Source organism: Helianthus annuus, chromosome 6 (genome assembly GCF_002127325.2).
Source record: "Helianthus annuus cultivar XRQ/B chromosome 6, HanXRQr2.0-SUNRISE, whole genome shotgun sequence".
In the NCBI taxonomy this organism is placed as follows: Eukaryota; Viridiplantae; Streptophyta; class Magnoliopsida; order Asterales; family Asteraceae; genus Helianthus; species Helianthus annuus.
Genome location: NC_035438.2, coordinates 32,769,487 through 32,787,737, shown reverse-complemented (window position 1 = coordinate 32,787,737; position 18,251 = coordinate 32,769,487). Strand labels below are relative to the sequence as shown.

General features: G+C 39.2%; 1 protein-coding gene across 1 annotated transcript; it reads right to left on the bottom strand.

The window, feature by feature from the left end:
- Nucleotides 1-10,747: 10,747 nt before the first annotated feature.
- On the bottom strand, nt 10,748-13,966 carry LOC110865148. Its single transcript, XM_022114363.2, has 5 exons — nt 13,583-13,966; nt 12,290-12,393; nt 11,794-11,907; nt 11,125-11,208; nt 10,748-10,976 (listed from the first exon to the last, which is right to left on the bottom strand). Exons 1-5 carry the CDS (start codon nt 13,845-13,847, stop codon nt 10,920-10,922), a joined length of 624 nt encoding a protein of 207 aa, XP_021970055.1. The 5' UTR covers nt 13,848-13,966; the 3' UTR covers nt 10,748-10,919.
- Between the last annotated feature and the right edge of the window lie 4,285 nt (nt 13,967-18,251).

The following is an 18,251-nucleotide window of genomic DNA, read 5'->3' as shown; positions in this document are numbered from 1 at the left end:
TTATAATGAAAATGATAATTAAATATAACTAACAAGTTAACCAAAATGGTTTATAATACCATGGTTAATAAATCGTTTAAGACGATAAAACTGTAAGAGTTTCCGTATAAACCTTGCCCTTGTTTGATTTTATGTAGCATATAAGACTACATGGCTAGGTCAAAGGAAGAGAACAGTCACCCTCTGGAGAACCGCGATGATGAAAGGATTAATATAACCAGAGGAGAGCTTCGTACATTGATTGATTCAGCAGTATCTAAAGCTGTAAAGGAGCGATTTAGGGAGTATAGTGAGACACATAGTCCAGCCTCATCTATACCCCACTCTAAATCAGTCCCTAAAACTTATTTAGAGCCTCATAACAAGCCGCCCTCTAAGAATGAAGGACCAAAGGAGGATGACGATCGTCATTCATCAAATGGACACAGTGTTCCATCCAAGAAGCCAGTGTTCGATAATGAACCACATACCAAGTCTTGTACCTATAAGTACTTTGTTTCCTGTAAACCCCGAGATTTCACTGGGGAAAAGGGAGCAGTAGATTGTATGACCTGGTTGGATGAGATGGACACGGTGGTGGACATCAGCGGTTGCGCTGAAAGGGATGTAGTAAAGTATGTGTCCCAATCGTTCAAAGGAGAGGCACTGGCATGGTGGAAAGCTCTCATTCAAGCCGCTGGGAAGATCCCACTTTACAGCATGTCATGGGAACAGTTTGTTGCTCTCATTATGGAGAACTACTGCCCGCAACACGAGGTGGAGAGGATCGAGTCAGATTTCTTATCATTAGTTATGACAAACTTAGATTGTCAAGCTTACCTTACCAATTTCAATACCCTGTCCAGACTGGTCCCTTACCTAGTAACACCAGAACCCAAGAGGATTGCTCGCTTCATTGGGGGTTTAACCCCAGAAATCAAGGCCAGTGTTAAGGCCTCAAGGCCTGCTACGTTCAGGTCAGCAGCAGACCTGTCGCTATCTCTTACACTTGATGTAGTCAGAAACATGGCTGCCAAGGCCTCTGAAGATGGAAAGAGAAAAAGGGAGGATGAGAATTCTCATCGCTCCGATAGGAAGAGTTCCGGGTTTAAAAGAGACAGCCAGCAGTCGGTTGAGAAGACCAAGTGCGAAACCTGTAGGAAATACCACCTCGGGAAATGCAGATTTGAATCTCAGCCTCTACCGTGTGGAATTTGCAAGTCTCAGGAACATAAAACCCTGGATTGCAAGAAGCTAAAAGATGCAACCTGTTATGGTTGTAACGAGAAGGGGCATATCAAGACCAACTGCCCTAGGAATCAGAAGAAGCCCGAGGAAGCCAAGAGAACGAACGCATGACTCTTCAGGATGAACGCCCAGGAGATAGTGCAGTATGATAAATATATAGCAGGTACCTTCCTTATCAAACAGTTATGCAGAAATTAATTACTACTGGCACATATAATTCTATAATGAATCATAATTGTTGAGAACTGTTGTCTCCGCCTGTTTAGGACTCCGATCATTTAATACGAGATGGAAATTTGTCGTTGATACTTAAGAAAACGCTCCAACAAATCCTAGATTGATGTTTGTATCTATTAGGGATCACTCTTTTCTGATATCCTTATGGCAAGCTTTCAAGCTATCCCAAAATTCATCAATATAATAAAGACAGATGTGACGTTTTGATCCCATGTCAAAAAGATGATGAATTAGGCCTAAACCTTAAATGCCATTGATGGTCTTTCGTGACCTAGGCTAAACATAATGAATATATATTAAATAACATTCATTGAGAATGTTAGTACTATATTAGCCTATAGAGTGAATTGCAAGTTTTGTCCTTTATCTTTAGGCCATTTTGCAAGTTTTGTCCTTTATGTTTAAATTTGACGAGTTTTGTCCTTTATGTTTGAAAATCAAGCACGTTTTACCCTTTGGGGCAAAACGTGCTTGATTTTTAAGGACAAAACGTGCTTGATTTTTTAAACATAAAGGACAAAACGTGCTTGATTTTTAAACATAAAGGACAAAACGTGCTTGATTTTTAAGGCCCAAAGGGTAAAACGTGCTTGATTTTTAAACATAAAGGACAAAACTCGTAAAATTTAAACATAAAGGACAAAACTTGCAAAATGGCCTAAAGATAAAGGACAAAACTTGCAATTCACTCTAGCCTATATGGTCTATAAATACCATGGTTAGTATATGTTAAGGCCATCAGGATAAAGAATAGCAGTTGTTGGATTGCAGCTAAGAAATTATTTTATTGGTATCAGGGACCAATATCGAAAATGGCAAACTCAGATGAGATAGACGTCGATCGTGTTATAAATGATGTGACACATGCCGATGATGCTACGATTGTGAGCCTTAGAATTTCCGAAGGTGTTCTTCAAACTATGATAGACACAGCTGTTGGAAAGGCTGTGAAGAAAGCTATGAAAAAGTTCAAGGAGCCCCAGGCTACTCGCTCCCAATTTTATCTTGGACCACATTGCCTTACTCATAAGGAGGATCTTGTTCATACCTCAATTGCAAAAGATGAACTAAAAAGGAAAAGGGAGGAAAATAACTCCCAGAACTCTATGAAGAAGAACAAACAGAGTCCAACCAGAAACCTGTATGCAAGACCTGCAAGAAGTGCCATTATGGGAAGTGTAGGTTCGAACCAAAATCCCGATCACAACCAAGTGTAAGTGGGATCTGCAAATCGGGGGAACATACAACGTTGGACTGCGAGGACATGGAGGATGCAGTCTGCTTCAGCTGTAATGAGAAGGGCCACATCAAGACCACGTGCCCTAAATATGTCAAAGGAAATGCGGCTAAAGAAGAAAAGCCTAAGAATGAAAGCGCCTAAATACCTGAGCTAGTTCATAAATAATGGTCTCAGGTACTTTCCCTAACTTTTTATCAGAAATTAAATGTTAAGAGCTTTATTTTGGATTGGATACCAATAAATCTTTCATAAACGATAAGTATAGCAAGTTTTTAAAAACGTTTCATAAAACCCTATATATTAAGCATAAGGTAAAACCTACGGGTATAAAATTAACAGGAACCATTCCTTCTATTCCTGTCGGAAATCTTCAATCATAATGTCCTAACGTACCCTCTCTCCAGATAAAGTACAACATCCTATAAAATTCATATCCCTTTGGTCTCCATGGATTTCGAATACCAAATGGTATGACGAAAGCGCCATATGAGGATTCGTGTATCTTAATATGTTCCATAGATTGCTTCCATGCCTGATCAGTATGGGGGTTTAATGCATGGGACCACAAGGATATTCAAATAAGCACATGGTACCAAAGTCAACCAGTAGTATTCAAACAGGATATCTAGAAAGTGGAAAATTTTCTTTTCAAGTAAGTGTCTTTGATTAAATTTGTGGACTCGTACATGAGTCACTCATTTGACACAAGAATGAATGGATGAACTGGAGCCTGGGATTCGGAAAATCTCCGTAACCTCCTTGTATCTTGAATACCCTGTTCACCTCCCAAGAGGCAAGTAGAGTTAAGATTAACATCCCGCCTAGGGTTAGAATGTGGTAAGGACTCCACGCTAATTATGGAATAACCAAAGACCTGATTGAGTAAATTTTAAGATAAGGGATTCATATAGCCTAATTTAATATTCTGTGAAATCGATACAGTTAATTACGAAAGACGGTTCATTTTGCTTATGCATTATTACCGCAACCCTAATTAGGCAATGATTTAGAATTCCCATCAGCTACTCAGGATCGTCGAGTTATCCAACTAGCTATAAGGATTAGCTATCCCTTAAGAATAGTTCTAAGAAATGGTTGGAATAACCCTCTCACCTTAAGATAAACTTTCTATAATAGTTGATATATAAGCATCAAGGCTGCTCCTTTGAAGACCTTGTATAGATGGAATATTAAACGTCCATTGATAGGACAATAGATTGGTAAGTCCAATCATCAGGATCTGAAAGTTGTATTAGGAACGACCAATAAGATCACGCAAATTCATAATCATCTGTAAGATGCCAGTATTCGGCAGAAAATTTAAGAATTAATTCATGTTAAGGAATAAGGTTCAACAAGAGATATCACACAGGAAGGGTGTGCCAAATTGTTAAGTTATCGGGCTAGTTAAGCTCCGAGTATATAGAATCATTCGAAGGAAATCGAATGTATCAAGATCAAATAGCTTACGAGCTGAGACCTAATAGTGCGTTGACACGTGTCATAAATTGAACGTGTGAAAGAATGTGCTGAAAGGACTAAAAATTGACAATCATGGAAAGTATGTGATTATACGGGTTCTAAATGTCAACAGTGAATAAATATACTTCATAATAAACCTACATGATGTTTATAACGTCAAACGAATAAATCATGGATCATGCGAAGCTAAAAGTGAGAGATTACAAACTGCAGGGGTTAAATGTGTCAACATGTTCAAGTTATACCTCTGAGTGACCTTTTAACAAACCCGAAGCTCTGTAACTGTTAATTATGCTCACTAGAATGCGCGATATAAATTTCATAAAGTTTTGTTATCGTATGAGAAAGTTATGATCAAATTCGTGTGCGAGGGGTTAAAGCGTAAACATTGAAAGTTAAGACTTTTCGGGTTAACCGGAAGTGTCCAGGGGCTTGGCAAAGTGGGTATAAGTCCTAAAGCCCTTTTGGGTAAATATAAGGGGGTCAAAATGCAAGAAATAACCTTCGTTGCCCTTTCGTGAAGCCAAGGGACAAGCTGCAAAACAACAAAAATGAAAAAATCTGATATTTAAGGGCCATGCGGCCCGCGTAGGGATGAGTTGAAACTCATGCGGGCCGCGTCACGACATCAGAAGCAGAAAACGTGCACAGCAGCCTGTAAACGCGGAGAACCGACCCTTATTCGATATTAATGCATTGTGGGCGACCCCTAAACAGTCCTAGACACTAGAGACACATGTTGGAAGCTTGTGGTCAGTGCTAGACTTACTTGTCAACTTCCTATGGTGGATTAAACCACTATATAAGGCCTTAGTTACAACTATAGAGCTCACACCTTCACCTTCATTTTTGGAGCATCTCTGGAGCACAAGACCTCTCCCAAGTGATCCCTGGTCATTCATAGGACCCTTGTAAGTTTGCCTAACCCTTCCTAATTGAGTTTTAGCTTAGTTTTAGCTTAAAAGTCAAACCGACGTAATTAACGGTTGACTTTATGATTAATCACAAATGGTCCAGTGATTAGTCGAATCGAAAGTAGTTATAAGTTGGTATTTATGTGGGTAATAAACCCTTAAGAGGGTTCCCCCTGATCACCACTCTAACTAGGTCAAGAGTCGGGTCAAACTTATATTTAAAAAGTCAACAGGAAGCCTAAAATGCCATTTATGCATGATTGACATTATAGATCATATACAACCTGTTGGATCATTGTTATAACTTGGTAATAACTGTAAGAACATGTCTAAACATGTTCAACCCGACGATTTCCTGTTTAGACCCGGTTCGGAACCGAAAGTCACATAGTTTGACTTACACTTTGACTTTCAGTTCTGACCCGTTTAGACATGTTTTGGAAATTTAAAAGAGTAGAAACTTTAATTACTGATATATAAACGTGTACGCAAAGTTTGACATCAGTTTGAATTGTAGATTAAGAGTTATGCTCATCATCGCAAAATGAATGCTTTATGTTAATAAAATGGCGTAATTAGCGTATAGCCTACTTAAACATACTTTTTGATATCAAATCTCTACCCACTGATGTAATATATTATTTTGGGAATTTTAAAGATTTTTAATTAATTTTAGGCTGAGCATAACTCATAGTCGTAGGCTTAATCCGGTACTTGTCGGTTTTGCCCTTACGGGCCATAAAATGAGTTTTACATATCTAAACAACTCCAAACCTTTTGCTACTGATCACACATGATAGATAAATTATTTTAAGCCTTCTGCAATAATAAAAATATCAGCTTTAAGTATCGGACCCGGAAAAGGTTTCCAACCGCCTTATTAAGCGTTTTTTACGCATAATATGTACTAAAACCATTTTAAACATACAAGGGTTGATACCTACTGATGTTTGAGGCAAATTATAATATTTTAACAGTAAGCAAAAGTTGATAAACTCAGACTTCAGTTTTGAGCTTTTCGGCTTATGTGAAATTACCAAAATACCCCTACGGGGCATAGTTTGTGTTTAAATTCATTTCGGGCATAATGAAAGACATCTCACTGATGTCACAACATATTTGAGGCATAATTAACTTAGGAAACCTGTATATGGCTCTCACAAAAACCCGTCACGCTTATTACGCGTACGGTTCGGTTTGTGTAACAAGTTTACATAAATTAGCCGAAACGGGTCAAACCTTAATGGTTTTGTCTCAAAATCCAGAATGTGTATGGAATACCCATAGTAAACAAGTCTCTGAACTTGTCACGTTTAAATCACATTCTATCCGGCCTTCGCCTAATCGTGCGTCTGAACCGTATATTTCTTTAAGACTAACTGGTCTAAGCTTAGGCTTAATTAAAGACCAGTTAGCATTCTAATTGGTTATTTATACCATCATTCCAGACTAGAGCCTTCCGGTAAATTGTACCTAGGCTTACTTAAGTGAATACGGCCGAGTTATTATTCTTGCTACTTAAGACAGGAGCTAGCTCAGGTAAATACTCTTAACTTATTTTCCCTATAGGGGCTTGGGATACGGTATAATAATACCGCTTGGTCGGGTATTAAATATTTAATCGGATTGTGATTAAATTATTGAGGTAACCCAGTTTGATCTGTATTGTTTGAAATAAAAGCCTTTAGGGGTTAATGACCATGTCCCGGATATCCTTGACATCATTGTATTATAAAATGGCCACGTCTTAAGCACGGGGTGTAGGCATACACCTGACAGTTGTTTAAGTAATAACGGTATCTCACTCTCTTGTGGGCCTATACTTGTGGCGGTCTGTTAATCTTGACTCGGTTTCTATATCGGGCCATGAACGTACAACGAACATGTAAATCTGTATACAAGATTATAAATATGGTTGTCTCAAGTTATAAAAGATTAATTTTGCCTCTGTGCATCTTAATCAAAGTGTCAAAATAATTTGTGCCTGGTGCATCTAAATCAATTTTCCTAAACTCTCTTCAAATGAGTCAGTTGAGTGTATTTACCAGTGAAAACTGACGTATTTTCAAAAGTCTAAGTGACAGGTACAAGTACGTAATAGGCTGGAAGCTGCTCAGGACGTTAATAAGGAATCTTGCAAGTTCTAGGTGTCTAAAGTCTGTAGAACAATGTTTATATTTTAAGATACGCCTGTGGATCCCTTACTTTCCGTTGTAATACTTGGATATTACTTTTTATTCGGATTGTAATATATATATCTTTTGCTTCCGCTGTGCATTTAAATATTGTGTGGTTTGACTATACTATTGCCAACTACGTCACGGTAATCCCCCACCGGGCCCACCGGTGATACACGTGGAAATTCAGGGTGTGACAGTTTCAAAGCCGGTTGAGGATTACGAGTGTTCTAGACTCGTTCAAGGCATGCTTGTTTGTGCGATTACAGAAATAAGGATGAAGCTCTGTATTTTGATGTCGCGGGGAAACATGAAAGAAGACCACCTCACGAAACGAGGTTTCATAATCATGGGAAACGAAGAAATTTGATCTTGGAAGATATCGAAGATTTGGATTCAACTTCATGTCACGAAGATCACTCTGCAGTAGTTGATCATGACGACCGGTTGAGTCGTCGGGAAAAGTTTTCCTCAGGGGAGGGTGAGTACTATGAGTCTGAGTCCATTGTAGTTCGTGAATATTTCGAATCATCATAGAAGACGTGTCGGGTTTGTATTTCCCATAGCCACCGTTTCCGTAGTAAAAAACGGTTGCGGTTTGCATATTCAATCTTCATTGCTTCATTATAATTAATAATGCGGTCTCGAATGAAGATGTAATTGCAAGACTCTTTGTCGGGCTTCCAATGCTCACACAGGGCGATAAACAACGCTGATATTAAACGGATTATTAAACCAACTGCTCGAAATCCCTTTCGTTTCTCGAAATTGAACGGATTATTGAACCAAGAATAAGAAGATCAATAATGATGAGTTGGTATTGAACCAAGAATATGAAGATCACGGTGCAGACACGTGGAAAGAAAGTCATTGGACTGCCGCGGATGAAGTCAAATGTGATCAAACTTGGACATCAGACGTAAATCTTGAAGCAAATATGTGGTTCCCAATTGGTTACAGAAACCACTGGTTTGTTTTTTTTTATAATTTTACAGACGATTTAGAGAAACAGAGAATACATTACGAGATTCTTCGAGAATTAACGACAAGGGTGTTGGTCTTTTCTCCCACATGTGATCAAGAGGTCGGTCTCGGGTGGGCATAAGATTCGTGGGCCCTATTGTCGGATCTGTGACTCCATGGAAGATGTGATTAAGGTAAGTGTGCCGTATCATGTGTCATGTGTCATAAAACGGAACATAATCCTAGATTGTCTAGAGAAGTGCTTTTATCATGTGTCATATTAGAGAAACATAATTTTACAGACGATTTAGAGAAACAGAGAATACCTTACGAGATTATTCGAGAATTAGAAAAGGAGAAAATATGGAACGACAAGGGTGCTGGTCTTCAGGGGTCTAGTCCTAGCTAGTTTGTCACGACAAAGGATAACGAAGATGAACATTGTATTTATCACGAAAGTACTGAACAACGGTTGTAGGTGCAGTTTTGAATTAAAAGGATTTTAAAAAAATAAAACGAAAGGGATTTCGAGCAGTTAGTCGATGACAAAATGATATTGAAATTTGTGAGCCTTCAAATTAACGACGAAGTTTTCTCCGTCGCTAATTTCCCCATTCACCGTGAAATCAAACAGTTTCTTCATAGATTTCGTCCGATTTCAAAGCCGGTTGAGGATTACGAGTGTTCTAGACTCGTTTAAGGCATGCTTGTTTGTGAGATTTACAGAAATAAGGATGAAGCTCTGTATTTTGATGCCGCGGGGAAACATGAAAGAAGACCACCTCACAAAACGAGGTTTCATAATCATGGGAAACGAAGAAATTTGATCTCGGAAGATATCCAATATTTGGATACAACTTCAAGTCGCGAAGATCACTCTGCAGTAGTTGATCATGATGACCGGTTGTCGTTGGGAAAACTTTTCCTCAGGGGAGGGTGGGTAGTATGAGTCTGAGTATATTGTGGTTCGTGAAGGGGTAGGGATAATGTTTTATGGGTGGTGAGTTGTGGTTGATTTATAGGAGGAGGTTATGAAACGAATATATGTTTATGCGAATTTAAAGGACTTGCAAGGAATGTTGCCATCTATGCGGGCTTTCCATCCATATATTTCGTCCAACATATGACACATGATAAAAGCGCTTCTCAAGACAATTTGGGATTATGTTCTGTTTTATTACGGTCGTCATGATCAACTACTGCTGAGTGATCTTCGTGACTTGAAGTTGTACCCAAATCTTCGATCTCTTCCATGTAAAAGCTTGGAAAGATGACCGAATAGAGATCTGAATATCCCCTTTGTAGTTGTTACCACATGACACATGATAAAAGCACTTCTTTAGACAATCTGGGACTATGTTCCGCAAATTGGGAACCGCATATTCGTGTGTAAAAGCTCGGAAAGATGACCGAATAGAGATCTGAATATCCCCTTGGTAGTTGTTACCACATGACACATGATAAAAGCGCTTCTTTAGACAATCTGGGACTATGTTCCGTTTTAGGGTTTCTTCATCACCTATAACAATGTCGATAAATGTTGATCGGAACACGCCGCTTAAATCTCAGTTATATCTCATTGCATTATCACAATACTGACAGGGGTGCTGGTCTTTTCTCCCACTGTGCACACTTGAAAAATCTCACCATAACACATTGTAGACTGGTGGGCGTGAATGGTTTTAATATATTTCATCTTGGACTATCTAGTCTAATACTTGAAAATGGATATGATCGTGTCAAGATCTTTATCTATCATGTCATCGACCAACTGCTCGAAATCCATTCCGTTTCTTGGGTTCGCATTCGACAGAAGACACCAACTTCAAAAAATCAGGGTCGAAGCGCCCCGCTTTGGCCAAAGCAGGGCGTTTAGGGTTCAAACATCGTACATAATATAACATCCCATCAAGTCTCATCACCCATTGTCTGAAGAAAAAACCCTAAACGCCCCGCTTTGGCCAAAGCGAGGCGGTTCAACTGACATCGTACACCATCACATCACCGATTGTCTGGAAAACAGGCCAAAACGCCCCGCTGTGGCCAAAGCGGGGCGCTTTGGAGGGTGTGGAAATAAGGTTTGGGTGTGTGAATAGCATGACCCTAAAATAATGTAATAAAGTGTTTAATCATTACCAAGTTTGACTAATTGGTATATTAATCCATATCTTGGGTGTATTTATCACACCCCAAAGGAAAATTACAAAAAAATTAGACATACTTTTTTTAACATTCCAAAGTGTTTATACCAATTAGAAAACGACACCTAAGTTACATTGTATTTTTTGACACAAAAAATCATGTTTTAGCCAAAACTTTTTGTTTAGCCGTCAAGATTAGCTGGTTAGCAAGGGTTGGATGGTTAGCCGGGGTTTATTTTGAAAAAGTAAAAAAGTATGTTTATTTTGGAAAAGTGAAGCAATGCTAGTTGTTCTCTTGCACCAATTAGTTGTGTTATCCTTGAAGATACCTGCTGGTTTCTCCAGAAAATTCATGTAAACTAATAATGACCCCCGTATATTTTGTATATAATCTAATATATAACATAACATTTACAAACTATGATGATCATTCTGCAACACAAGTATAAGTGCAACAAACAATTTAGTAGTCTAGTTACTGATTTTGGTATTCGTCGTGATTACCAAACCAAAATAATGGATATAAATCATATAACGACTACAGGAAATATCTCATTCGATTATCCCTCTTCATAGCATAGTATACAGCTTGAACCTGAGACATAAAAAAGAGCATTTCCTTGTCACTTTATCTTTTATACATTCGCTGATTATTGGAAACCGATTATAGTATTATACCTCACTATATAAAACTCGACTATCATTGCGACCATAAGCCATTTTGAACAAGATTGAGAACAAACCTGTTTGCTAGAAACAATTTGAACAGGTCCAATGTTGACGGATACATATTTCCCACCTGATGATAGTTTCTGCTTCACCTTGCCCTGTCACGATAAAAGTAATTGTAATTTTGACACCAAACTAACTTAGGGGTTGTTTGTTTATCTCTTAATGAGGCTCTTAATGGTTCAGACATCTTACTGGTTCAGCACTTAATGGTTCAGACTGTTTGTTTCACGAGCAGATGTCTGAATGGTTAAGACATTTCACATTTGCCTCTGAATGGTTAAGATTTATACAAAGTCTGAATGGTTAAGATCTCTAATCTGAATTGGTCAGACATTTGCCTCTGAACGGTTAAGCATTATACAGGCTCTTAATGGTTCAGACCTCTTACTGGTTCAGCACTTAATGGTTCAGACCTCTTACTGGTTCAGCACTTAACCATTCAGATGTTGCCAAACAGCCCCTTAGATTAATAATTGTTTTCCTGTCTTTATCCATTTTCATTTCGGTTTTTTAATATAAATAAATTCAGAATATCTTTCTTTGATGTATGTGTTAAGAAGTCTGTCACATAAAAATGTAGCAACATTGTTGTATTTCCATGAATTTTGTAACCATTTTAATTACTATCCCAAAATAAATGCAGAAACTTTAAAGGTACAGAAAGAAGACGTTATACTAACTTGCGGGATTGGATGCTGAACTACTGACTCAACAGCAACTACCATAGATTGCACAAAATCATCACCTCCGGATCCAATGGCTGTAAATCCTCGAGAAGCAGGGTAGATGTTTGACTGTCATGTAAGCATACAAAACTATTTGATTAAAAAGTTACCAACTTACAAGCAGTTCAAGCAAGCACTGCATTGGTTTGTGTTTGTAGTCAAATGAGTTATCTAATATCTTTAATTTTCATATTCAAGATTGAGATGTGCATGTTCTACTTTTGAAGGTTATTAACATAATTCTGTCATTTTTTTTTTGGTCTAGTTCAAAAAGAAAACAAGATTTGATGTACAAGATCACAATGACTATTAGCATAGCTTTCGTAATTCATTTACTTTTGTAAGTCATAAACAAAAAAAGTAACTTGATCGTGAATTCGTGATATTACGAACGAAGAGCAGAGATCAAACAGAAATTTCAAATTAAAGAGAGGCAAAACGTAATCACTACCATTTTAGTCAGACTGAGCCTATCATAGGTTGAATCATCACTCATTGTTCCTCCAAGAATCATGGTGGAAGTTCTTCCAATCCTCCCTTCCGCCCTTGAAATATCTAAATCATATGTAATTGTTATCAAACTTAGTAATATTAACATGACAAACAATCTATTTAATCTCATAAACCGTAAATCCTCAATGATGATCATGAGCATGAAGCATAGTTGTCAATACTAGGTAGTGTATAGGTATAGTGTCGCTATTAGGGTTGTAGCGATGGATAGCGAGAATAGCGACCCTTTTTTTTGTTTTTTTAATATGATTAGCAATTAAATATAGCTATAAAATAGTTGGATTTTAGGTTTTTGTTAAATACACATGTAAAATAGCATATATACCAGGGTATTTTGATATAATATACATATAAAATCTTTTTTCTAGTGTATCGCTATTTATAAAATAGCCACTCGCTATTTATCGCTATTCGCTATGTAGCATATATAGGTACCTTATAGTTATTTGTCGCTATTCGTCATTAACAACTATGACATGAAGTCCCCACGACAGTGCTCCAATGGTAAAGACTAAAGAGGTGGAAATTTGTCATGGTATGGGGTTCAAACCTTAGGCACACATGATTTACCTCCCTCACGTTGGCCGTAGGACCAGGGTGCAACAAGACTCAAGCCCATGTGCTTTTGGTAGCATAAGGCGCGCTTTTTTTCAAAAGGCCCACATGAGGCATGATTTCTTGTAAAAAATTAACCCTGAGGTACGCGCCTCATGTATTTCCTATAATTTTGGGCAGCATGTATGTAATTTCCACATTAGAACATATATAAAGCTTACTCGTCTCTAAATACCGGGTAAACGATGTTAGAAACCTATAAAAATATATTGAAAAATAAAGAATCATCTGCACCTCGGATACAAAAAGCGGTGCGCTTTTGTGCGCTTCTCGCTTTTTAAAACCAAGCCGGTCGGCAGGCGGGGGACGCCTAGTGGTGGCGTTACCATTTTTTTATCATGAACAATAAAAGGCAAATTAGTTGATACATAAACAAACAGTTCTATAAACTGTCATCTTCAACAAACTTCAAAGTATACCCCTTTATGTTTCATAAATAAACTAAACTTTTGATTTTCTTGATCAACCCTAACAATCTTCTAATATAACTTGATACCTATTTTATACAAAAATCATCAAAATTGATGATTAAAACCTTTCAATAACAATCTCCAAACACACGCATAATAATAATAATAATCATGCAAAAGAAATAAAAATAATAAAAAAGAATGACCTGAAATGACCTTGAGGATAGCATCTTGAGGGGGCTCATGTTCATTCTCCATAGATGATGATGATGAGGGGTTGTATTGATTATAGCAGTTGAGCTGATTATGATCGTGTTTACGGAAACCCGAATGTCGAACACTGGTGGCGATTCGACAACCACAAGTAGACGAATTATGCGAGTTGGGGGAAACCGAAAGGGAAGTGAAATTGGGGGAGTTACGGTATGGATGAGTGAGGATTACGGGTCTGAATACTGCTATACACCCCATATTTGTATCGATTTGGTTAAGAATTTATAAACTGATGCAAGTTTTTTGCATCCCAGGAAAGAAATGTTTGGGGTTTCGTGATAACGGAAAACAGATTTTTTTTTAGGAATGATATGTGAGTCATTGTTTTCAAATGTAGTGAAACAGACTTGAAGGGGGTGTTTTTGCCAATTATAGAAAGTGTTGGGGTTATGGCGTACATTAGTTTGGAATTTGCAACGAAATTGACTTGTTAAATGTTAAGGTGAGTTGTGTGAGAGTTAGTGATATGTGTCGAACACGAAAAGTATAAAATAGGCTTTGAGATGAGTAATACCACTTGTTCAAGATACATGCTATGTTTGGGTTAACTTGTTTTAAAAACAGGTCAGGTTCGATTAGTTCATATAAAAGTTGGTTGATTTGTTAACATGTTCTTCGTATAACTTGTGAGCTGTCTTTGACCTCGAAAAGTGAAGCTCGGGTACGAGCACGTTTAATAAACAAGTTTATTTTTAGGCTGAGGCATGGGCTAGAGTTCGTGTAAGGCAGGTTTGTTTCAATCTTTTTTCGAATCGATCTCGAGTAGTTTGGCTCGTTTATACTCCTATTTAATATTTAAGACTTTCACTAAAATTATTAGTATTCTTCTACCAGCTCTACTATCTAATTCTCCACTAATCTCAGATTCTTAGTTTCGTACTCTATGTTTTGGATTTTGTTTTGACTTTGGTTTTAATATTACATGGTTAGTCGTAATAATGTAAGTTTTTCACACTGTATTATCTACTTGTCACATATACTAACCTATTAAACACGTTACTAATAATCCGCTTACAACCCAACAACCCACTAAAGAAGTGCAGAGTCGTTGAAGATCGAGTTAGAACGTGGATTGTACGGGGGCATGGTCGTAGTCAATTGAAGTTGTTTTTTTAATCAAATGTAATAAGAAAGAATGAACGAAGTAACACCTATTTATATTTATAGAGTGGTCGAGTATTATAACTAGTTTTAAAAGAAAGAATTTTCTTGTTCGCATTTTCGTTGCATGTTTTCCTGTTAAATTGGTTTAGGGTGTAACACTAGGAATTGGACCCGACCGGCCGACCCTACCATAACCGGATAACTGGCTATGCATCTATACATATAGAACCCGGGTCCGGTTTCTACCCGATTCCTTGAAAAACCTGGTTTCAGCTGTACCCGATTGGACATTACCCTATTCTAGTTCCGGCCCAATACCCAATCTGTGCATCTCTAGTTAAGGCCGTCCCAAAGTAAGCCCATCTACTAGCAAGCCCATTACTGAAAAATTTTGCACGTCACTATAAGCTAAGCTGTCCAATCAAGTAAGCAAGCATCCAAACTTTCTTTCAATTGGATTCGGGTTGCCAAATTGATTGTCCAACCGTTTAAAAAATTGTGACTAATATTTCACGAACAAATTTTCTTTAAAATATTGGTCTAGTAGGATTTAATAGTCAAGTGGGTATTTTATGCAGGACAAAAAACTGGCTTAATATATACACTTAAAACGGTTAAGGTCAAGTGGGGTTAAAGAGTACGGTCAATCGTGGCAACTTGTCGCCTTTCAAAAAAAATCGTCGCAACTTGTCTTATTAACTTCAATTTTCTCATTCGATCGGTTATTAGTTTTCTGGTTCACATGATATTAAATTTCCCATAACATCAAAAAAAGAATATATGATGACATATCTCTCTCTCTCTCTAGAACAGCTAGATGATGACATATTATTAGTATATTAGAAATAAGATTTACCAAACAGGAAAGTTCCCGCTTGTAAAGATCAATGTCAACGTGAAGGAAATACTCAAAGAAGCTTCCAACTATATAACAATTAAAAATGTCAAAAGTCTTGTAGGGTGCACTCAACTTCTTAATTGGGGGAAACCGAAAGGGAAGTGAAATTGGGGGAGTTACGGTATGGATGAGTGAGTGAAGGGTATGGTTCCAAAAAGTCGCGCAAACCTCCTCTCAGGTTGCGCGTGAGACCATACTCCTTATTTCAGTAAACTTATTAATAAGATCCTCGCGCGGCACACTCCACGTTCTGATCTACCACGCGCGAGGCACGGCCCTCAAGAGGCTCAGATATCAGCACTTAGCATAAAACAATGGAACAAATAAGCATACTAACCCCGCGCGGGTTAGTTTGCTGTCCAACAAGAACCACACAGTAGGGAAGCGCACGGCTACCTACAGTGGTACACAAGGTACAAGTGGCAGTAAAAGGAGCCAATGAGCGTCCAGCAGGCTCTGGTCAATCGTGCGCCACGATCGCCTGACGAAAAGTACACAAGGACGTCTACGTGGCACCAATCAGAGGACGGAGACAACTGTCCCACGATCTCCACTTGTCTGCTGATGACAGAAGGACAACAAGGCCGACAACAATGACACGTGGCTCCAATCAAGGTGCGCCAGCACCGACGAACGTCTAGAAGCCACTAAGCGGTCGGCGCCAGCGAGGAAAAGAGCATATCCGTTATGTCGTCCGTTTCCGGCCCAAGGCCCATCAGCCCATAACCTCTTACACCTCTCCGGCTATAAATAGAGACCTCATTCCACAGGTTAAACATTCTATTCCCTCTACTCTCACTCTTAGCACTTAATTACTCTCAAAGCAGTCGCTTATTCTCACGCCGGAGCCTGGTTAAGAGGGAAACCCCCACATTCCCCTCTTAACGAGTAACGGTGTTCTGTTTTGCAGGATCAAACCATTCAGGTCGGAGCTCAAATATCTATAAGAAGATTAACCACTATGATAGAAACGTAAACCAATCTAAATTAATTCCCTAATTAGATCAGTGTTTCTTCATTGGCGCCCACCGATTTTCTCTATAACCACCCTCATCTTCTTTTATTTGAGCCTTTGACATCTTTTTCATCCTTCGACTATGGCTGGTCAAGGAACCATTCCAGAGTTCGGTTTCGGAACCAACTCTAACGCAGCCTTAACCTTCTCAGCCCCCAGGTCGATCTCCAAAGACTCACATTTGTCAATCTGCTCATTCAAGCGACGTTTGAGCTCAGCAATCTCAATGTTCTTAGCTTGGAGATCTCTATCCTTGCGGGACAACTGCACCTTCGCCTCAGACAACTCAACCTGTAAATTGACAAACGACTTATACCATTTTGTAAACAACATAGCAAGAAAAAGTGTTTTAAATGAACTAACCTCCATCTGCTGCTTGGCAGCCTTCTCACCATGCGCCTCTTCAACCTTCGATGTCAACTCAGCAACCTTCGCTTCGAGGTCAACAATCTTCTGCCGAGCCGCGTAGGCGCGCTCGTTATCCTGGGCACAAATGCGCTTGAACTCGGCCTTCTCCTTGGCCAGTTGCTATTCAACATTTTGGAGTTTATTTTTTAGGCCCTCGCGCCCCCATTCTTCGGCCTTCTTATCAGCATCAAATTTGGCCTTCTCCTCATCGAAGGCAACTTTCGATTTGTCAAAATCAGCAATGCGCTTTATCATGCGCTCGCGATAACCCTCCCAGTCTGCTCGCTCCCTAACCATCGTTCGCCACTCGCGAACTATCTGATGATTGGCAGCGCGAGCATTGGCCTCTCCAAGCACAAAGGTTCGATACAACAATTCATGAGATTTCGCCCTTTGCCGGTTAACCTCTGCAGGGGTGAACGAGTTCAAGAACCACTCGCGGCAAGGGCCGAATTCCGAAAAGGTATCCTTTTGCTTCAAGCTCCAGGGAGCTCGGTGAGGGGCGTCACCGCGTTCTTCTTCGGTATAAGTTTTGTAATATATGTCACCGACAGTGTCCTTCGCCCCAATCACGTTTGGGTTATAACCCCCAGCTCCAACAGAGCTCGCGCCGCTAGAAGTAAACCGACCCGACCCCTTAGTAGTAGTGATCTTGGATCGATCATGGGTCTCGACATGCGCGGAGTGGGTAGGTTTGGCGACCTCAGGCCCCTGAACATTGACAGGCTGATCCATAGCCTTCTTCTGTGCCAGTTCCTTCTCTAAGGCCTTCTTCTTCGCCTCTTCGGCTGCCTTCTACTCCTCCGCCTTCTTCTTTCTCTCTTCTTCATCTTTCCTCCTCTTCTCCTCCTCAATTTTCTTTTTCCTTTCTTCTTCTCTCTTCTGATTCTCCTCTGCCTTTCGCTGCGCCTCGGCAGCCTTCGCAGCGTCCTGAGCAGCAGTATCAGAGGACTTGATGGTAATCTTCGGCCTCTTCGACCCTGGCTCACTGAACTTGACACCCTTCTCAGGGGTCTTCTTCTTAATCTCTGTGAAAATAGTACAAGTACATTAAGCAGTGAAAGTAAAAAGTAATGAGAAGCAAAAAAACATACCAGGAGAAAACTTATACAACGAGCGCAGGTTGCTCGTTTTCCCAACCACGGGAATCACAACAACAGTAGCCGCGGAAGCCACA